Source organism: Stegostoma tigrinum, chromosome 2 (assembly GCF_030684315.1).
Source record: "Stegostoma tigrinum isolate sSteTig4 chromosome 2, sSteTig4.hap1, whole genome shotgun sequence".
Lineage (NCBI taxonomy): Eukaryota > Metazoa > Chordata > Chondrichthyes > Orectolobiformes > Stegostomatidae > Stegostoma > Stegostoma tigrinum.
Genome location: NC_081355.1, coordinates 84,080,974 through 84,104,869, shown reverse-complemented (window position 1 = coordinate 84,104,869; position 23,896 = coordinate 84,080,974). Strand labels below are relative to the sequence as shown.

The 23,896-nt window shown below is 40.9% G+C and overlaps 1 protein-coding gene across 8 annotated transcripts in view; it reads left to right on the top strand.

Moving 5' to 3' along the window:
- Positions 1-23,896, top strand: part of ppp1r9a (protein phosphatase 1, regulatory subunit 9A) — a 284,663-nt gene that overhangs the window by 218,195 nt on the left and 42,572 nt on the right. For 5 of the 8 annotated variants that reach the window (XM_048557978.2, XM_048557949.2, XM_048557927.2 and 2 more), the window contains 2 exons: positions 1,114-1,315; positions 23,592-23,711. In XM_048557978.2, coding sequence (XP_048413935.2) covers positions 1,114-1,315; positions 23,592-23,711 — 322 coding nt within the window. The remainder of the gene's footprint in view (positions 1-1,113; positions 1,316-23,591; positions 23,712-23,896) is intronic. The other 3 variants (XM_048557967.2, XM_048557958.2, XM_048557918.2) reach the window with 2 other exon arrangements.

Below are 23,896 nucleotides of genomic sequence, written 5' to 3'. Positions count from 1 at the left end.
AACTACATTAATCAATCTGAGAAGGACTCTTGTGGTGCAATAGTAGTGCCCCTGTCACTGAGATAAGAGGCCACGTTCAAGTGCCACCTGCTCCATAGGTGTGTAATAACATCTCTTAATAGGTTGGTTTGAACACATACGATAAAGTGATAACGTAAATTCTCTGGACCAGAAAGCCCATGTTCAAGTTTCACTTGCCCTAGACATATGTCATAACATGCCTGAACAGGTTGATTAAGAATATCTAGACCGTCCTGAACATTAGTTTCAAATCATAGATCGTGTGAAATCACACTATTGGCTGAGAGATCTCCAACCCCAAATAGCAGTGACACTATCTGGGATCCTGCAGCCAACCTGGATTTCCTGCTCCCATTAATTATAATAGAGCTATTCCATGATGCTTCCCATCACTAATGACATGAAGTTGTCAAAGTTACAGACTGAACTAAATAAAAAAAAAACTGCATTTTCTAAGCATTAATATGAACAGTTCAATGTTGTGGTTAGTTCAGCATTCACTTAGTGTCAATGGGTCTAATGCCACAGTTTCCTGTAGAATGAAAACTGCATCCACTGCTTGTCAAAGTGAGGTATTGATATTTGTGTTTTCAGATGCAAGAATCTCAGTGAATAGGCACACAGAGTAATTCTAAGCAGTTTGATCTGGCTGGCAAAGATTTGGATGAGCTAATGTTTATTGATCTTTGTGTTTAAATGTATCAAGTAGGGAACTGCTCTGGAAAACCTACAGGTACCAGCAGTTGTGCTGAGGGATTTGGAAAATGCTGAAAAGTTAGTTGCTTTGTGAAAATTTGGGTACCAGTTGCAAAATTATTAACAAAACCAATCAAAAATGATGGAATGATCAAGAACTTGTAGATCTAAATATGTTAAAGTGACTACTGTCTTGGCTGATTCTTAAGCAACCCCGACGACTTGGCACCCAACATATCTAAATGTTGGGAAATAGCCTGCAGTATGGAAATCTGTTAGCTGTAGCTTAAAAAGTGGGACAGTGTACTAATCAGAGAGGAAATACTTCTGATGATACATTGAAATTTATCAATAATAATGGATGCCTGCATTCATACGTTTTTGTGATTTTATTAGCAGGATCTCCAAGGATACCCTGGATAGCTTGACAAGTACCATTTCAATCGGAGAAACATCTTCCTCCGTCTCACCATGTGTACTTTTGTCCTGGTTTGGAGAAAGTGCTAGAGGGTACAATTCTTCCAGTAATATGCCATCCCCAAGCAGCTCAACAGACCCGTCTTCTGAGAGCCTAAGCCCAGAGAAACAGAGATATAAGGTAATTTACTGGTTTTTAAAAATCTGTCATGCAAGGTGATGAATTTATTAATCTGCTTAAGCAGAGATCAAGACATGATTGCGCAATATTAGATGGAAACATTTGTGATGAGCACAAATATACATTTCCATTGCATGAACTGTGAAAATTAAAGTTGATTTGTAATTCATTGATCTGGTGGATTGGGTTTATTGTTATAGAGCCATATAGAGTTATACAGCATTGAAACAGACCCTTCGCTCCAACCCGTCCACTTTGACCTTGTTCCCAAACTAAACTAGCCCTGCTGCCTGTGTTTGGCTCATACCCTTCCAAACCTTTCCTATTCACATACTTATCCAAATGCCTTATAAACATTGTAACAGTACCTGCATCCACCACTTCCTCTAGCAGTTCATTCTACATACTAACCACTCCTTGTTGTAAGAAAAATGCCCCTCATGTCCTTTTAAACCTTTCTCCTCGCACCCCCTATCTTAAGGAAAAGACCTTTGCTATTCACCCTACTATGCCCCTCATGATTTTATAAACCTCTATAAAGTCACTCCGCAACCCTGATACTCCAATGAAAAATGTCCCAGCCTATCCAACCTATTTTTATAACTCAAACCCTGCATTCTTGGCAACATCCTGATAAATCTTTTCTAAACCCTCTCCAGTTTAATAATAGCCTTCCTCTAACAGGATAACCAGAACTATACACAGTACTCCAGGAGAGGCCTCAGCATCGTCCTATATAATCTCAACATAATGTCCCAACTCCTATACTCAAAGATCTGAGCATGCAAATTATACTGATTATCTTGTGTATAAACAAACAAAAATCTGAAGAAAATCTACTTCTCCCTGTACTCTTGAAACCAAATTATGATTAAAGAATGTATTGACCCAGAATTTAAGCAGTCAACATACCTACATCTGTTTTAACTGACAGAGGTGGTGATGGTATCATGATAATGCCACTTGATCAATCATTCAGAACCTAAGGCTAAGGGCCTGGGGATATGAGTTCAAAGTCTACCGTGACAAATGATAGAATTTAAATTCGATAAAATTTGGAATTTAAAGACGTGTTTCCTTTTTGTGAGCATCTAACATCTGCCAATTATCATAATAAAGTCTCGTTCACTAATGTCCTTGAGGAATGGAAGTCTGCCATCCTTGTCGAGTTTGGTGATTCTGAACCCACAGCAAACTGGTTGATTTTTAACTGCCCTCTGAGCAATTAAGAATGGAAAAATATGCTAGCCTAGCCTGCAAAGGCCCACATCCCATGAATAAATAACAAATACTGGTCCTCCCAAAAACAACTTAAACCAAGATTTCTCAGGAATCTCAAAATATGCAGCCATGTAACAACTGTTGTGAAACAAAATGCAATCCACATTCAGAAGTCAAGCAGAAATGTACACTGTTGCCTTTATCTTATTGATGTTGTGAAAGTTAAAGGTTGAAGCTATAAAACTATTATTTTTAGATCTTAAAGTATATTTAAGAAAATCTAGTAATGAAACCATTTCTCTTTTTCATGTAAGATTCTGATAATATTAAAGTTTAGTTAAAGATGTAGAAAATTACTGTCATAGGGATGATACAAAGGTTCAGTGGTTAGCACTGATGCCTCACAGCACTAAGGACCTGGGTTCATTCCCACCTCAGGCAACTATCTGTATGGAGTCTGCACATTCTCCCCTTGTCTGCATGGGTTTCTTCTGGGTGCTGTTGCTTCTTCCCACAGTTCAAAGATGAGCAGGCTGGGTGGATTAGTCATGGGAAATGTAGCGATACAGGGATAGGATAGGGAATGCATCTGCATGGGATGCTGTACAGAGGGTAGGTGTGGACTTGATGGGCCACGTGGACTGCTTCCACACTGGAGGGATTCTATGATGATTTTCAGTAAGAAAAAAGAAACAATATGCTGAAATGCTGGAAGTAGTTACATAGAGTCATATGGCACATTCAGTGTTGAGTATAAATTTACATCTACACTGAAATTACATGAATACATAAATTCACCTTGACGGAACTTTTATTTTGGGACAGAGGAATCTGAGTTAAATTAAGTGAGGTTTCAATGGATATTACTCGTAAGTGCAGTGAAAATGATTAAGGTAGTTCTGTGCATCGAGAGGTGCTGGCTTAAAACAAGTAGAAGTCACTTGATTGTCAGTTTATTCAAAATTTCCATGCATGATTCAGATGTTTTGAAATTGTCAAATGGAAGTTATGAGGCCATTATCATTTTTACGTTGTTGTTTTTCCTATGGTGCGGACTTTGCCGTCATAATGGTAACAAAGCTATAATTTGTGTCCTCTGTTATTATTCCTGTGAAACTGACAGCATTTTTGGGAATCTGATCTTGCACATTTAACCCTGGAAATTGAGAAGTTGTTGTCAATGATTCTAAGCTTCTCCATTGGTTTCGTTTTTGAACTCTTAAGATGGAAATCGATTTGAAGCCATTGAACTAATAAGAATTTCCACTTTTGCACTGTAATGTCACATTGAACACTTCTGAGAAGTTGTGTTTTTTTGATGAGTTGTAGATAGATTTAAACAATGTTTTCCTACATCAAAACTAATTCTCAACAACCTCTCTTGCTTTGGAAAACTAATTTTGTAGCATGGAAGGTAACTTTTTGGCTTTGTCATTATTTTTAAGAAAATCTTTAAAAGTTGCATATATGATCGTTTAGTTTTTGCTGCAAATGTTCCAATCTTTACTTTACTTCCTGTAAGACTTGTAAAAAGTGAAGGATAATCAGATTTTACTTTCTGATTTGGTGTCTGAAAGTCTGTCAACATATTTTGCTACTAATCCTGAAGGATAATGTCACTGTTGCTGGAGATCTTGACTGGCTGCCAAATTCAAATAACATTCGAAAGATCAATTTTATGTCGCAAAAATTAAATGGGTCTCCAAGGTCAGTGGGTATGCACTGTTGAGTTGTTGCTAACTGCAAAATCTAGGATAATTTCTTTGACTTGCAAAACATCTGGGGCTAAACAGTTGCAAGTATATTTCTGAGTATCTGTCATTCTGAAATTGAATTCTTCCAGAGAACTTGCAATGATTTCAGTGCGGAGAGTATTGGTTTTTATTTAAACCCAAAACTTTCTGTAACAGTCATCTGTACAATGTAAATATATCTGTATCTCACTTTCAGTATGGATCATAATCTCCAATAAATCCAGCTGACAGCATTGGTAGTTCATTAGCGAGCCATAATAGACACAATGGGTGAATAGCCTCCTTTGTACTGTAACTTCTATGATTCTATTATTGGTTCAAAGATGTCCATTTTGACCAGCCTCTCTATTTTGGATAGACCTATTGTTCAATTTCAGGCACTGATCTAGCCTTGCAACATTTTGCTGGATTCTCGCTCTTCATTTTCAGCTTGACAGGGATCTTTCTCATGTTTCCTAGATCCTCATTGAAAATAATGGCACGTTTCTTTAAAATGAAGGTAAATCAGTCTCAGAATCTGACAGGTGACTTAGTTCAACCCAGTTGAGTTTTGATTTTCTCCAATCACTTTCTTTCCAGCAAAGCTGGAAAATTTCCTTTGATAACATAAGGATAAATCTTCAGACTCAATATAACCAAACATGCACATTGACACCAAAAGAACCATGGATGCTGTAAGCCAGGAACAAAGACAAAGTTGCTGGAAAAGCTGAGCAGGCCTGGCGGCATCTGTGAAGGAGGAAACAGTGTTAACATTTCGGATACGGTGACCCTTCCTCAGAACATTGATACATTCGCTTAAAGGTGCAACTTTGCCTTCACGCTTTCTGAGTGCACTTTTTGAGGGCTGCACTGCAGATTGGCTCAGCTGCTTCTGGTGCACACTTCCAGCAATATAATGAAACTACAGCTCCATGGCCCAACACCATTCTTACTGGTTTGCTATTCAGTAAAGTGTGACCCAGTATCATTGGTTTCACCAGCAATGGCTAGTACATTAATAATATTTCCTCTTTGGACTGAGAGCCTAGTTGTTTACATGCCCTTTGTGTACCAAGTAGGTCTTCATAGTACTGTTCATTTTCAGTAGTTTTCCTCGCTGTTGTTCATGTTTCCTCCTCCTAGCACTGTGCCCGTTCAATGCACCTTTTTTTTGGGCTGCAGCTTGTTTATACCAACAATTGGCTGCTGCAAAACCTATTTTTCAACACTGATCATGCTTTTAACTCTGCATTGGTGATCTCAGCTACCATTTTGTGAACGCTTATGCCGGTGTTTAACTGCTGAGCTTTCTTGGTTACTAGTTCCATGGAAATTGCCATTTCCAGTGTTTTCTTCAAATCTGGTCCCCTTTATCAGTGTTCTCTTCTGGATTATTTCACATCTTAAACCACACATGAGTCTGTCTTCGTTACCATCATCTACATTCTTCTGACTTTTTAGAATTCTCTAACTTAGAGTCATACAGCATGGAAACAGACTCTTTGGTCCAACCATTTCATTCCGACCATAATCCCAAACTAGTCCTATCTGCCTGCATTTGGCCCATAGCTCTTCAAACATTTCTTATTCATGTGTTTATCCAAATGACTTTTAAATATAACTGTACCTGCATCCACCACTTTGGAGGTTCATTCCACACACAAACCACTCTGTGTAAAAAAAACTTACTCCACACATCTTTTTAAACTTTCTCGTCTCACCTTAAAAATATGCTCCCTAGCCTTGAGATTCCCCACCATAGGGAAAAGATACCTACCGTTCACCTTATCCCTCTCTCATGATTTTGTAAACCCCTGTAAAGTCACCCCTCAACCACCTATGCTCCAGTGAAAGAAACCCCAGCTTATCCAGCCTTTCCTTTATAACTCAAACCCTCCATTCTTGGCAACAACCTCTTCTGAACCTTCTCCAGCTTAACAATATTCGTCCTATAACAGGGCAACCAGAACTGCATACAGTTCTCCAGAAGGAGCTTCACCAACATCCTGAACAATCTCAACATGACGTCTCAACTCAACTCCTATATTCAGAGGTATGAGCAATGAAGGCATGCGTGTTAAATGCCTCCTTAACCACCTTGTCTATATGTGATATAAACTTCAAAGAATTATGTACCTGAATCCCTAGGTGTCTATTCTACAACACCATCCAAGGCCCTACTTTTAATTGTATAAATCTTGCTCTTGTTTATTTTAGCAAAATGCAGTATGTCGCATTAATCCAAATTAAACTCCATCTGCCACTGTTCAGCCCATTGACTCAATTGATCAAGATTTCTTTGTAATTTTAGATAACCTTCTTCACTGTCCACTGTACCACCAATTCTGGTGTCATCTGCAACAATACCTTCTATATTCTCAAATAAATCATTTACATACTGACAAACAAAAGAGAACCCAGCACTGAATCCTGTGGAGCACTGCTGGTCATAGACCTCCAGTCTGAAAAACAACCCCCGCTCTCTTGTCTCTGGTCGTTATGCCAATTTTGTATCCAATTGGCAAGCTCATGCTAAATCACGTGATCTCTCTTTACTAATTAATCTACCATGTGGAACTTTGTTAAAGGCTTCATCAAAGTTCGAGTGAACAATGCCTACCACTCTTCGTTCATCAGTCTTCTTCGTTACTTCCTCAAAAAGCTCAATCACATTTCTGAGACACAATTTCTCTCGCAGAAAACACAACAGCACACCAGACTCTTTAGGATGTTAGCAATTCTGTTCCCCCAATAATACTCAGCCTTCACCTCACTGTGCTGAAGTTTCGTCTAGTCTTGCTGACCTTGCTGTTTACAAATAAGAAGCTTAGGTTCGGAAAGAAGAAAAGTCTAATAGGTCGATGAGGAGCAACATCCTGTTCACATGTTTGATTTCACCAAAAATCTTCATTTGTGTATTATGTTTAGAGAAAAAGGATGGAGAAATATTGGACAGATCTTTTAGACATCTGAGTTATGTGAGCTATTATAAGACGTGTAGCAGAATTGGGCGAGATGTTCACATCAAGATCATTATGCCACATTTTTACATTTTTCTTGTGATGAGGTTCACTAGGCAGCAGGGATTTCCTGACTGACACTTGTTAAATGCCTTGTTAAAAGCCCCACTTGCACCATTAAGTTGGTTATGGCCTTAGAAAACACATCAAGCCAACTACCTGTTGAGAAATGCTCCAAGGCCACTGGCAATGCATACCCTAATAACAACAGATATTGGTATCCAACATCTGCCTGCCTCTGAGAACCCACAAACATGTGTCCAATCCACTTGCAGGATGTTTCCTTACTTCAATACTGAACCTCAGGCTGCACCAGCAGCTGTCATTTTAATGATGCAGCAAGGACATTGTGCACTTGAGCACACACCTAATTCATGAACTGGACCAGGCTACATCTCTGGGATCAGTGACCCTACTTGAATGATCATCACATTCCTGCCTTGCATTTCTTTCTCTTTTACTGCAGTCAGCCAGAGATACCAAGCTCAAATTAATGATATCTCTGTGTTCCATTTAGATTCAAAACCAGGAAGCTCATTGTAGTTGTCAACACACCTTTGTACAAGTAGGAGATAGCCTTTACTCTGGGATTCTGGCACAATAAGTCAAGAGTAGCCTCAAAGATCAGTTCAGGCTCTTCTTGGGGCAGTCAAAATCCGGACACTCTCCCCAATATGAGTGAAGAGTAGAATGATGAGCAGCACCTTTCTGACCTTCGTGGAACGAAGGGAGGCAGATTATTAAAGGAGACACAAGTTGATGGGTTAGTTACTAATGCAGGTGGAGAAATGTTCCAAGCAGGTGAACAGGCAGCACAGAGGGCATGTACGGTTAATAGCTTCATAGGTTGGGCGAGTAAGGGTCAGTGGGGAATGCTATTGCAACAGTATTGAGAGTGGTGGAGCATAAAACTTAGCGGGAAGTGCAGGTAAATTCACCATAGTCCAGAGGACCATGGGGCTGCTCTCATCAGAGAGATGACTGGTGATGAATTTACCTGAGGATCGCCTTGCCTCAAGTGAAAGATGAAATTGAGAAGGCAGAACTTTCCGGGTGACCTCAGCTGTTGTGGGAATGCCATCACTCTGCATCGCAAACCAGCTGTCCGGTCAACTAGGCTATCCAACTGTACCAGAGGTCGTATGAGTGAGAGGTATCAGAACAGGTGGTAACACCTATGCTGGCAGAGTTGAGGGGGGCATTGAATACTTTATGATCACAGGATCATACAGCACAGAAACAGACCCTTCACTCCAATTTGCTGATGCCAACCAGGTTTCCCAAATTAATTAGTCCTATTTTTCTTTGTTTATTCATTCATGGTATGTGGGCATCATTAGCTAGACTAGCATTTATTGCACATCCCTAATTGCTCAGAGGACAGTTAAGAGTTAACCATATTGTTGTGGCTGTGGAGTCACATGTAGCTGGACCAAGTAAGGCTGACAGTTTCCTTCTCTAAAGGGCATTAGTGAACCAGATGGGTTTTTCCCATAATTTTCAATGGATTTCTGGTCATCCTTACACTGTTAATTTCAGATTTTTAGTTGAATTCAGGTTCTACCATTTGCCATGGTCGGAATCAAACCCAGGTCCCCAGAGTATTACCTGGATCTCTGGATCAACAATCCAGTGATTAATGCCACTAGGCCATTGCCTTCCTTTGCCTATGTTTGGCCAATATTTCTCTAAACATTCTTATCCATGTACCTGTTCAAATGTCTTTTAAATGTTGTAACTGTGCCTCCATCTACCAGTTCAACTAGTGGCTCATTCCACATATGAACCAACCACTGTGATGTCCCTCAGCCCTTTTGCTATTGGTGGCCTCAAGATTGTTGGGAGAAAGTTTGTGAAGGAACAGTGATATATTTCCAAGTCAGGATGGTGAGTTGCTGCACTGGGAACTTGCACTTCTGGCATTCCTATATATCTGCTGCCCTTGTTCCTTCAAGATGGTAGTGATTTTGGATTTGGACAGCATTATCTAAAGAACATAGAACATAGAACAGTACAGCACAGAACAGGCCCTTCAGCCCACAATGTTGTGCCGACCATTGATCCTCCTGTGTGCACCCTCAAATTTCTGTGACCATATGCATGTCCAGCAGTCTCTTAAATGACCCCAATGACCTTGCTTCCACAACTGCTGCTGGCAACGCATTCCATGCTCTCACAACTCTCTGTGTAAAGAACCCGCCTCTGACATCCCCTCTATACTTTCCACCAACCAGCTTAAAACTATGACCCCTCGTGCTAGCCATTTCTGCCCTGGGAAATAGTCTCTGGCTATCAACTCTATCTATGCCTCTCATTATCTTGTATACCTCAATTAGGCCCCCTCTCCTCCTCCTTTTCTCCAATGAAAAGAGACCAAGCTCAGTCAACCTCTCTTCATAAGATAAGCCATCCAGCCCAGGCAGCATCCTGGTAAACCTCCTCTGAACCCTCTCCAAAGCATCCACATCTTTCCTATAATACGGCGACCAGAACTGGACGCAGTATTCCAAGTGCGGTCTAACCAAAGCTTTAATAGAGCTGCAACAAGATCTCACGACTCTTAAACTCAATCCCCCTGTTAATGAAAGCCAAAACACCATATGCTTTCTTAACAACCCTGTCCACTTGGGTGGCCATTTTAAGGGATCTATGTATCTGCACACCAAGATCCCTTTGTTCCTCCACACTGCCAAGAATCCTATCCTTAATCCTGTACTCAGCTTTCAAATTCGACCTTCCAAAATGCATCACCTCGCATTTTTCCAGGTTGAACTCCATCTGCCACCTCTCAGCCCATCTCTGCATCCTGTCAATGTCCCGCTGCAGCCTACAACAGCCCTCTATACTGTCAACGACACCTCCGACCTTTGTGTCATCTTCAAACTTGCTGACCCATCCTTCAATCCCCTCATCCAAGTCATTAATAAAAATTACAAACAGTAGAGGCCCAAGGACAGAGCCCTGTGGAACACCACTCACCACTGACTTCCAGGCAGAATATTTTCTTTCTACTACCACTCGCTGTCTTCTGTTGGCCAGCCAATTCTGTATCCAGACAGCTAATTTCCCCTGTATCCCATTCCTCCTGACCTTCTGAAATGAGCCTACCATGGGGAACCTTATCAAATGCCTTACTGAAGTCCATATACACCACATCCACAGCTCGACCCTCATCAACGTTTCTAGTCACATCCTCAAAGAACTCGATAAGGTTTGTGAGGCATGACCTACCCCTCACAAAGCCGTGTTGACTGTATTTGATCAAGCCATGCTCTTCCAGATGGTCATAAATCCTATCCCTCAGAATCCTTTCTAACACCTTGCAGACGACAGACGTGAGACTTACTGGTCTGTAATTGCCGGGGATTTCCCTATTTCCTTTCTTGAAGAGAGGAATTACATTTGCCTCTCTCCAGTCCTTAGGTACGACTCCAGTGGAGAGCGAGGATGCAAAGATCTTCGCAAGTGGCGAACCAATTGCATTTCTCGTTTCCCAAAGCAGCCGAGGACAAATCTGGTCCGGGCCTGGCGACTTGTCAGTCTTAATGTTTGACAAAATTTTCAGCACATCAGCTTCCTCTATCTCCATCCATTCCAGCATGCACACCTTGGTAATTTTCAGAAATGTAATCTTTTAAATGCTGCTACTGCTATGTCAACAGTGGAGAGACTGAATGTTTGTGGATGTGGTGCCAATTAAGCAGGCTGCTTTGGTCTTGATGATGTTGAGCGTCTTCAGACTATTGAAGTTGCACCCATCCTGGTAAGTGGAGAATATTTCATTATACTCTGAACTTTGCCTTGGACATGGCGGACAGGCTTTGGGGAGTCAGCTGGTGAGTTACTCACAACAGGATTCCACGCCTCTTACCTGCTGTTATGGCCAATGTATTCATATTGCTGGTCCAGTTTCTGGTCAATTTAAACACCGACAATGTTTATAATGGGTGATACAGCTTTGATAATATAACTAATTGTTGGATGTGTTTGCTGATGCCAGCACATGCAATTTGTGTGCTACTTAAATTTGCATATGTGTATTTAAACTAGTCCAAGGTGAGGGCATAGTGGCCTGTGTCCTTATTGGATGCTCCTACCACCTTCATTTTCCATCAGTGAATCAAGTTTCCAAACTGTGTTTCTTCTCTGTGCATGAGCTATGTGAGCTTTGCATATGAAACCACTCATAAATTTTACATGATGTGCATCTCTGAATAAGTACGCAAGCACTATTGCCCGCAGTTGCAAGTGCCAGTCCACACTGCCTTGAAGGACAATGGTAGCATTCTCTCTTGGCAGAGATGGTCATTGCCTTGCTCTTGTGAAATGGCTCAACTGAAGGTAGGAAGATGAATATACTTAAATCTCCTTGCTGCCACACTTTGTCAAATGCAGCCTTGAGGAAAGAGGAGTCACTCTTACCTCACCTCACCTCACTTCACTTCACCCCTGGAATTTGGCTGGTTTGTCCATGTTTGAACCAAAGCTGTAAAGTGGTAAGGAGCTCAGTGGCCCTTGCAGAACTCAAACTGAAACTCAGCGAGCAGATTATATCTAAGCAAGTGCTGCTTGGTAGTACTGTTAATGTGTTGATGAGAGCTTCCATCACTGAACTGATAATCAAGAGTATGCTTTTGCAGCATCCGGTGTCTCAAATCTTCCTTGATGTCATGTCGAGTGGATCAAATTTGCTAAAGACTGGCATCTTGATGCTGGGGACCTCAGGAGGAGGCCAAAATAGATCATTCACTCAGCATTTGTGTAATTTGATAGATTTTGATCAAGACCGATGAATAGAGAATGTGTCAAATTATGTTTGGCAGAAAATTTCCTTGTCTCCCCTCTGCACTTGCATTTTGTTGTTTGTGTACTTGGTCATCCAAATTATTTGTTTTGCAGTAGGTCACCATTCCAAAATCAATGACCTTGTGCTCTTCCAGTGCACCCCCTCCACCAGTTTTGCTCACTCAATTACATAGAACATAGAAAAGGACAGTACACAAACAGGCCCTTCGGCACATGATGTAGTGCTGAATAAAATGTCAAACTAAACTAATATATTCTACCTGACCTTGATATTTAACCTTCCGTTCCTTGCGTGTTAACGTGCTTATCTGAAAGTCCCTTACATACCACTATTGTATCTGCCTCCGCCACCACACCTGGCAGTGCACTCCAGACTCCTACCACACTTTGTGTAAAAAAACAACTTGCCCCTCGCATCTCCTCTGAACTTTCCCCTCTCACGTTAAATGCATGCCTCCTAGTATTAGATATTTCAGCTCTTGGAAAAAGATTCTGACTGTGAATACCATCTATTCTTCTCATAAATCTATAGACTTCTATCAAGTCTCCACTCAGCCTCTCCTGCTTCAGAGAAGAAAACTTGAGGTTTTCTAGCTTCTCCTTTTAACTAATACCTTCTAATCCAAGCAGCATCCTGGTAAACCTCCAAAGCCTCCACATCTTTCCAATAATGTGGCAACCAGAATTAAATGTAATACTGTTAAGTATGGCCTAACCAAAGTCTTATAAAGCTGCAACATGACATTCTGACTATTGTACTCCGTTCTCCGACCAATAAAGGCAAGCATGCCATGCAAGGTATTTTGTAGATGACGTTCGTTTTATTTGTTGTCTGTATAGGGTCTTTTAACAGTCAACAAACAAAACGAACGTCATCTACAAAATACCTTGCAAGAACTGTGACAAACACTACATTGGACAAACTGACAGAAAGCTAGCCACCAGGATACATGAACATCAACTAGCCACAAAACGACATGACCCACTATCACTCGTATCCTTATATACAGATGAGGAAGGACACCACTTTGATTGGGACAACACATCCATCCTAGGACAAGCCAAACAGAGACATGCACGAGAATTCCTAGAAGCATGGCATTCCAACCGGAACTCCATCAACAAACACATTGACTTGGAGCCAATCTCCCATCCCCTGAGAAAAAGAACAAGAAATGACATCCCCAACGCAGGAAATGACACCACCAACCCAAAGAAACCTAACCAGATAAATAGAAAGCGGGACAAAACACCAGCGCTTCGTCGGAGGCTCACTGATGATGTTACCTAGAATGGTGACGAAACGTCTGAAAACTAACCTTCCAGCTCAGCGAGCAAACTCACATCCAGAACCTCAACCTGAGCTACAAATCTTCTCAAAACTCGCTAACATATGATATTTCTCATTGATGTTAGGATACTGTCATATGTAAAGCATGACTAGATGAATAGATAAGAATAAGAGTTGGGGAGAAAGCAGAAGTTGTTCTCATTTAATAAAATTGATTGTACAGAGAATAAAGTGATGTTAGGAAATTGATATGTTTTAATTTCCTGAAGACAAAGTATGGTGGGAGTAATAGGAACACTTCAGGTATGAAGGAAATGGATGTTAAACCTGTTGTACTAGTACACAACAAGAAATTCCACAGGAAAAGCTGTATCAGAAAATGAAATTTAGAAAAACTCTGCTTTTAATTTTTTTTTCAGTGGAAGTAGATAGGGACAAGAAGGGTTGATAAGAAGTTTATATTTGAGTTGGAAGTCACTCCATTTTTTTCCAAGCAAGAGTATAGAAAGATTGTTATCCAGTGACATACTATCTGAGATCCAGGCTTATTGTTCGGGAAGGATTTAAATCTTTTTTCCAGAAATATTAATACAATGTGTTTGTAGGCAGTGTGCATCTTTCCTGTTACATAAAGTAAATTTAAATTGTGCTGTGACCTACTTGAAATGCTATAAAAATATAGCACCTAAAAGAAGGCATTCCTATTAATGCAACACTTCCTCAGTCCTAAACTGAAGTACTGGATGAACTTAAATGGCAATGTTTAGACTACTGTCAAAAATTGCATGCTTATTTTCTCATCTCCAACAATCTCTAACTGGTCACTTTTGGAACAAAAACAAACAAAACTTTTATCCCTGCCACACTAATGTAAACCCTTCTGAATGGCACTGTCAAACCTCTCTGCCAGGATATTACATCCAGCTTAGGTGCACCCATTCTTCTTGTACAGTTTCCACCTACCCCAGAAGATGTTCCAATGAATCACATATCCAAAATCCTACCTCTTACACCAGCCCTTTAGCCATGTATTTAACTGTACTATTTTCCTGTGTGTGTGTGTGTGTGGTTGGATTTTGAGAGCCTTGTAGTTTAAGTTGCACAATGTTGTCTGTTGTAATAAGTAGTTTTTTCTTTAACTTAAACGACCTGGTGTGAATTGAATTGCATTTGTCCTGAAAAACAATCAAGCAAATTGGGCTGAGAGGTGGCAGATGGAGTTCAACCTGGATAAATGCGAGTTGATGCATTTTGGAAGGTTGAATTTGAAAGCTGAGTACAGGATTAAGGATAGGAATCTTGGCAGTGTGGAGGAACAGAGGGATCTTGGTGTGCGGATACATAGATCCCTTAAAATGGCCACCCAAGTGGACAGGGTTGTTAAGAAAGCATATGGTGTTTTGGCTTTCATTAACAGGGGGATTGAGTTTAAGAGTCGTGAGATTTTGTTGCAGCTCTATAAAAAATTTGGTTAGACCGCACTTGGAATACTGCGTCCAGTTCTGGTCACTCTATTATAGGAAAGATGTGGATGCTTTGGAGAGGGTTCAGAGGAGGTTTACCAGAATGCTGCCTGGACTGGAGGGCTTATCTTCTGAAGAGAGGTTGACTGAACTTGGACATTTTTCATTGGAGAAAAGGAGGAGGAGAGGGGATCGAATTGAGGTATACAAGATAATGAGAGGCATAGATAGAGCTGATAGCCAGAGACTATTTCCCAGGGCAGAAAAGGCTAACACGAGGGGTCATAGTTTTAAGCTGGTTGTAGGAAAGTATAGAGGGGATGTCAGAGGCGGGTTCTTTACACAGTGAGTTGAGAGAGCATGGAATGCGTTGCCAGCAGCAATTGTGGAAGCAAGGTCATTGGGGACATTTAAGAGACTGCTGGACAGGCATATGGTCACAGAAGTTTGAGGGTGCATACATGAGGATCAATGATCGGCACAACATTGTGGGCTGAAGGGCCTGTTCTGTGCTGTACTGTTCTATGTTCTATGTTCTAAATTGGTTATTCTTGTGGTCTCATTGGAATTTTTTACACTTTTACTTTTTCTGATGGCTGTGTGACAGTGGGCATGATTGTTGCTGCACTGTCATAGATAAAACATGACATAGGTAACGGTGGCAGCAAAAGAAAAAAATGAGTAGCATAAATCAATCAAGAATGTTGGTGAGATTGCATTTGATGGGCCATTTGGCCTATTTCTGTTTTAGGTGTTATGTTTTGCTGTTTCCATGGTGGAACTCATCTGAAGTTGTCATTCAAAGTTAGGCGAGAACTGAATACAGTTGATTTTAAACTCCAAAGCAGTTATACTGCATAGTTTGCATTATTCCAAAGCAAGACATAGAAAATAACAAAACATAAACAGTTTCATTTTGACTAACAGATATTAAGCAAGATATAATTATGCCAGCGCAAAACAAGCTTTATAAATGGCATTTAAAACTTTGAAAAATACCTAAACAATTTATTTAGTTTAACTTGAGTGTAATATATGCTTCACTAACACAGAGCAAGGTAAGAGGGACGGTTGATTCTTACTACCCTTTTGTTTTTTAACCTTTTTCTTAATCCATCTACATTTTCTAGGATTCGCTTCATGGGTGTTTGTCTCCAGCACCATAAACATGTGCCAATTATTCACACAACCTTTGTTGACAGATTAGTTTATAGGGTCAGGACATCACAGGTGAGAATTGCCTTCATTCTTATCCAGCATGTATACTCGAACACTTTCACTCATTGAAAGTAGCAATTACTGAAAGCTACCAAGGAGTGAGAATTTTGGCTAATGTATCTTGCAGTGGTGCGGACGCTCAGTGCAGTACCCCCGTAGAATATTCCCACATGGTAAGCTGATTCTGAAGTGACCTGTCAAGGGAAGTTGCTTCCGAGTCGTGTTAAAAAAATTACTCAGTATTTCAATGTCAGTACAAATCCATGTTGCTTTGCCTAGCTTTAAACTACAGAAGTAACATAGTGATTTTGTGATGTACGGATCTTCTTTTTTGAGAAATCAAGTTGATCACACAAAAAGAATCATATACCATTAATTATACAAAATAAAGCCAATACAATTTATAATCAAATGACATCAGCACCAACTTGAACATTTACAGACTTGTGCATTGTTAGATTAATTACCATCAATATTCAATATTGTATATTCACCTTCATAGCTAGCTTCTCATTATAAGGATAATTGCACCCATAATGTGAAGTGGGTTAGTTTATATTTGGGCATTAACTGATAAACATTGCTTTCAAAAGGCAAGATACTGCATGACACCCAAACTACTAACCTTGTGCTGTTAAAACAAACAATGAATATTGGAATATCTATGGCGATGCAACATAGAGGTTACAAAAGAATAAACCCATTCTCTATTCCATTCCGCTAAGTTTTGCATACACTCATTTTAAATCTTATGAACATTGGGTCTTGAGGGTGATTTTAAAAATCTGGACCCAAAGAAAGTTCTGGCCTCCTATCATAGTACGCATTTTGTTTGGATATGCAATTCAAAGTTTCAACTCATTTAATCAAAATTTATGCATGTTAGGTGATTATATTTTTAAGAACCTGCAGTTAGTGAAGCTTTCCAGTTTTTAATGGGGCTTCCACTGATACCATAATTCAAAGAAACAGAAAATACAATGCAGGTCTTAGTAATGAATGAAAACACTCAAAACATTATAATTAAAAGGCTAATTTACTTGGTTTCCTGATGCACCTGAAAAACCAATAATCATTTGAAGAAGGCTTTCTGCAAAGTGCTTTTGCAACAAACTGCATTAAATTTGAGGCTGTGTGTGTGTGTCTGTGTGTGTGTGTGTCTGTGTCTGTGTCTGTGTGTCTGTGTCTGTGTGTGTGTGTGTGTGTGTGTGTGTGTGTGTGTGTGCACGCGCGCGCGGCAGGGTGAGTCAGTGGGGTTGGGAGATGGAGCTGTTGGTTGCAGTGTGTGAAAAACATCTCATAGCCAAAACTTGGCTGATTTACCTATACTGCATTAGCTTGGTCAGAATGGGGAGGCAATGGCCTAGTGATATTATTGCTGGACTGTTAATCCACAGACCCAGATAAATTTCTGGGGACGTGGGTTTGAAACTGGCCATAGCAAAAGGTGGAGATTGAATTAAATGAAATATCTGGAATGAAGAATCTGATGATGATCATGAATCCATTGTTGATTGTCAGAAAAACCCATCTGGATCACCAATGCCCTTTTAGGGAAGGCAACTACCATCCTTACCAGGTGTGGCCTACATCTGACTCCAGTCCCGCAGCAATGTGGTTGATGCTGAACTGCCCTCTGGGCAATTAGGAATGAGCAATAAATGCTGCCTGATCAACGACACCCTCACCCTTTTGTGAACATGATAGTAAGATGAATTCAAACAAAATCGAACATTAGCAGAAATATCCAGGAACCCAAACTGTTAAGGCTTGAATATCTAAGCAAGAAGATGGAACTATCCCGGGATGAAACAGAGAAAAAAATATTGCCGAAGCAAATTGGAGAAACCAAGCAAGAAATGGACATCATCAAGTGAGATAAACTTCCTGCCAACAAGCATTTTTAGAAGAGTATATAATTGAGCAATAATTCTCCTCCTTAACCAATGCACGTTCTGATATCTTTATAGTTCTATATGCTGGAGGTGGCCCTTATGGTACAGGAGGAGAGCTTCTCTGATTCCTGCTCTGGCCTTGTTTGTGAAAGAAATGCGTTTGCACATTCATGTGTATATCCGTGCTCATGTTTGTTCTCTTTCACCGAAATAAACCAATTTGTAGGTTCATTTATGTCCAACACAGGTTTTTGCCACACTCTCAAAGGTTCATCAACCTTGGTTTACTTTGTTTTTGAAATTTTGCTTTTGAGATGTTTCTTTTCGATCACCTCCTAAAGGAAAAGCTTGCTATTTTGTGAACATGATAGTAAGATGAATCATAAACACTGGTATTGGTTGGCGACCGGATGCTGCCAAACCCAAAGAGCTCTCCTACTGTTCCACTAAACTTAAGGATCTTTATCATGCAACTGAGCCACAAGATCTGGACTTCAGTAAGGCATTCGACAAGGTTCCTCATGGTAGACTGATTAGCAAGGTTAGATCACATGGAACAGAGAGAGAACTAGCTCTTTCGATACAGAACTGGCTTGAAGGTAGAAGGCAGAGGGTGGTGGTGGAGACAGTGTGGTGTAGAGCTGGAGGAGCATGGCAGATCAGGTATCATCGGAGGAGTGGGGATGTTGACATTTTGGGTTGGTATCCTGATGAAGGGTCCCGATCCAAGGCATCGACTTTCCTGCTCCTCTGGTGCTGCCTGACCTGCTGTGTTCCTGCAGCTCCACACTGTATTGACTCTGACTCCAGTATTTGAAGTTCTTGCTATCTCTAAGTGGTGTTGGAAGGTTGCTTTTCAGATTGGAGGCCTGTGACCAGCGGTCTGCCACAAGGATTGGTGCTGGGACCTCTGCTTTTTGTCATGTATATAAATGACTTGGATGTGAACATCGGTGGCATGGGTTAGTAAGTTAGCTGATGAAACCAAAATTAGCGGAGTAGTGAGCAGCGAAGAAACTTACCGCAGACTGCAACAAGATCTTGATCAGATGGGCCAACAGGCTGAGGGGTTGCAGATGGAGTTTAATTGAGGTAAATATGAGGTGCTGCTTTCTGGAAAGGCAAATTAGGGCAGGAGTTACACACTTAGTGGTTTGGTCCTGGGGTGTGTTGCTGAACAAAGAGATCTTGGAGTGTGGGTTCATAGTTCCTTTGAAGCAGCTCGCTTGATTGGCACCCTATTTATCAACTTCAACATTCAATCTCTTCGCAACCAACACACAGTGGAAGCAGACGCCTTCATTGATAGACCTTCCAAACTTGTCACTTCCAATACCTCAAGTGTTAGAGTAGCAGATGCATGGGATTACTGGCACCATCGCGTTCCCTTCCAAACCACACAACTGTGATTTGAGCTATGTAGACATTTCTTCAGTGTTGCTGAGTCAATATCCATGAACTCCCTCTATAATAATACCATGGATGTACTAGTGCCAGATAAATTACCAATGGTGTAAGAACTCTACTCACCACTACCTTCTTAGGAATGGACACCACATGCCAACTGGGCAAACCACAGACCAGGCTCTGTCCACTTCAACTGAGAAAGTTGAGATTGCTAGACATATTGCAAGGGAGAGAAATGAATAAGTGTACTGAGGCATATAGGTAGCATGGATGGTACATAATTGCCAATAAACTTGCACTTTGTAAATATATCTTCACGTACACTCAGATTTTCTGCCCTGTTGTATTTTTCACTGTCAGACCTGGTTAAGTTACTCTGAATGTGAGGGATAAGCAGTTTCTTCAGACATTGCAAAGATTTGTTACTCATTACTCACCTCTCAGAAGCAATCAACTCCTTGACTGCAGAAAGCCTCAGATGTCAGGGATACTTGAATCAGGACCAAGACTACAGCCAAGGCATTGCACATTCATTCTGGAATATAGTTTGTATTATGTAATCTGCAGCTACTTGCAGTCAATGGTATTTGCCTCGAGCATACTGTCTTGATTGGCCCTTCTTACCAATAGCCTGATCCTTATTCTCAGAAGATTGCAGCCAGTGCCCAACTCTTCTGCAGCTGGGACATACACCATCCTTTGGCAACATTAGTTGTGAAGGGTATGACAAACTACAGTGATGCAGTCCATCCTTTCTGGGCTATTTGGCAAGGCCCTTCCAGAGTGGTCAAGGGAGTGAAACCTCAACTTTAAAGAGGCCCTTAGCCTGTTTCATTATGATCCGTGTACAAGAATGAGTTGCATGGTGTCTTCATTCTGCATCAGTCTGAGAATGCCATTAAGATGTCATTAGCTTTTGTTTCGAGGAGAGAGCCCTGTGTCTGTATGGCCCACGGCCCTTGGAAGGATGCAGGAATGTGAATCTTCTAGTATACAAGAATGTTAGGAGTTCTCAGGATATCTGACACAGGTGCCCAAGATTTAGCTTCTGTGGTCAATATAATTTGAACATCAATGTAATGGAAGCCTCTTATGTAGTTTGATGAGAGGATGTTCTCCAAGCATTGTAGTTGTGATCAATAGTACCTGAACCTGAGAAAAGCCAATGATGGAGAACCCCACCGCCCAAGCTGTTTGACTCTCCTCCTCACAGGTAAAAGATATGAAGAACTGTGCTCTGAGGAAAATAGCATCTATTACATCACAGCAGGTCAAGCCGCATCCTTGGAGCACAAAAGCTGACAGGGAAGGGGAAAGGGTTCTGAAATAAATAGGGAGAGGGGGGAGGCAGATCAAAGATGGATAGAGGAGAAGATAGATGGAGAAGAGATCTGCCAATGTGGTATACTGCATCCGCTGTACCTGTAGTGGTCTCCTCTACATTGGGGAAACCAAGCAGAGGCTTGAGGACTGCTTTGCAGAACACCTATGCTCGGTTTGCAATAAACAACTGCACCTCCCAGTCACGAACCATTTCAACTCCCCATCCCATTCCTTAGACGACATGTCCATCCTCGGCCTCCTGCAGTGCCACAATAATGCCACCCGAAGGTTGCAGGAACAGCAACTCATATTCTGCTTGGGAACCCTGCAGCCCAATGGTGTCAAAGTGGATTTCACAAGCTTCAAAATCTCCCTTCCCCCACTGCATCCCAAAACCAGCCCAGCTCATCCCCGCATCCCTAACCTGTTCTTCCTCTCACCTATCCCCTCGTCCCACCTCAAGCCGCACCCCCATTTCCTTCCTACTAAACTCATCCCGCCCCCTTGACCTGTCCGTCCTCCCCGGACTGACCTATCCCCTCCTTACCTCCCCACCTATACTCACCTTTACTGGCTCCATCTCCGCCTCTTTAACTTGTCCGCTTCCTTTCCACCTATCTTCTCCTGTATCCATCTTCGATCCACCTCCCCCCTCTCCCTATTTATTTCAGAACCCTCTCCCCCTCCCCATTTTCTGATGAAGGGTCTAGGTCCGAAACGTCAGCTTTTGTGCTCCTAAGATGCTGCTTGGCCTGCTGTGTTCATCCAGCTCTACACTTTGTTATCTCGGATTCTCCAGCATCTGCAGTTCCCATTATCTCTGCTACATCACAGTTATCTCCCAACCCTTTACTCAACTCCCTGCTTCTTGAAAGAGTCACAAAAATGTGACGCACAAAATTAGAGCAACTGTGCCTTGATGGCCCCTGGGATGGGTTGGCCACCCAGAGTTCCTGAGCAGCTGCAAAGCATTGTCTTCTCTTCCTAGCCACAGAATATGTTTCTAAATATTTTTAATCAACTTGTTCAAGAATGTTATGACACCTTTGCAGCAGGCAGCACTTGAACCTGGGCCTCCTGGCTCAAAGATATGTATCTACCTTTATATCACAACAGCCCGAAAATAAAATTCAAATTTCACTGTTTGCCATGGGGGTCTTGAAGTCATGCCATCAGAACAATCACACATGACAAGCTATCACCAGCAGGTCCAAATATTAAAAATTGTGCTTCCGAAATCTCTTGATCTCAATTCTGTGCAAACAAAACACAAGGACCTCATCTGTGTGCTATTCATATAGAAAGAGCTCAGGAGACACTTCTATGAATGTTTGTCTGATTACATTCAATTAACCAACATGACAAGGAGACAATTAGTACAGTGAATGTAGTGATCATGATTGCTTGAAGTTATTGTTCACGTATGCATGGCAAGAACAATGAATAATCTGTCAATGAAATGCTAATTGTAGCCATTACTGGTGACATTACTGAATCACTGCGATCATGATTATTGCAATTACACTGATTCCAGAAGTTTTACTCTATATTAAAGGGTAAAAAGTAACATACTTTGCATGCTTTGACAGCCATTTTGTACAGTTAATGCATAGTTGACTTTGAATTTGAGATGTCAAGCTTCTGACTATATGTTCTCATGAATAAATTGCAAACCCCACCTGAAACTTGAATTTCAGGACCAAACACAGCTTGGTCCTGGGACTGTAAAGACTAGATTCAGATAGGACTAAGTATCTGGCTGACTTTGCCCAACCCCTAGACTGGAAGTAGATAAGCCGCTTGATTGACTGCACTGTACCCTTTTGCCTTTTAGTCATTTGACTGAAGCACATGCTACATATTTGCCACGTCAGCTTCTGGCAGATGCTGCAGGTGTGACGTTGATGTTGCCTAGTGCCACACAGTGACATGTCAACCACCTTCAATGTTAGCGCTGTTCACAAGCTGCTTACCTCTCCCTCTGTTCTAAAAAGCAGTTAAACCCACAGAGACTGGCTACCTCAAAGTAAGTGCAAATTGAGTGATCCCTACACACTAAGCAACTTACCAGAAGCATACAAGCTGTGCTTGTCCTTGAGCTGCAAAATAAATGGCCAAAGTAATGTGTTAGATAGTCCAATGATGTTTATTAGGGATGGAGACATTAACTTACACATGGGTTCCTGTCTTGGGATCTCATGAATGGAAACAGAAGGTGATTATCATTCTATGAATATTATAATGTTAATAAAATTGTTCTTCTGTTTCACCACAATAAATAGAAGCAAAGCATGATAAAGACAAACTGGCAGGTACATCTCCGTTCGTAACTTCTAGGCTTAAGACAACAACTCAGATCGCATTTAAATTTTAATAGATTTTTGTTAAAACTTTCAAAGCAGTTTCCAGAATAAATTTAAAACTACTCTTCAACTTGATACATGGTTATTACATTGTTTTTGAAATCAGACAATGTCATTACTTGAAAGTTTTCATACAAGAACTGCATAGATTCATCAAGAAACAAGACACTCTATTTCTAAAGTCCATTGCTGGCACAGGATGCAGGCAAATTTTCTATTTTGACGAACAATGAGAAGATCCAATTTTTCTTGCAATAACCCATGAACCAAGTCTGAGACCTATTCCAAAGCCATGCGTTCTTGCATTTTCATTAGCAGGTAATTAATGCAATCTAATTCAAACAGACACGTTCTCATCTTCTATTAATAGAGGAACCACGTGCCCCCATGTTTGTTTTACATGACTCTCATCTCTCACTGATTTCAGTGCATTCTGATGTTACATACTATTATTACTTTGACTATTCATTTAAATCTAATGCAACTTGCATTCACTAAATATCTTATTACCATTCAGAATCTTTGATTTACAGAATTTCACCTACATTGATGACTTTAGCCCCAGTAGCACAAGTTCTGCTGATTTGAGTGGATTGGTTGCAGAACCAAATTCTACAGGGCGGTCCCTAATATTGGCATTCTCCTCTGATGAGGTAGGTAAATTATGAATAGAGAAAGCAAAACTGAAGACTTTTGGTCTATTTATTGTCAGTCTTTGTATGGGACCAACTTTGAGAAATAAGGCAACCACTCCCTACCGACTTCATTTGAAATGATTTTTGCAACTTATCCTGTTCTTGCATCTCCATGTCTGCCCAGCATTCAAGCCAAGACTAAC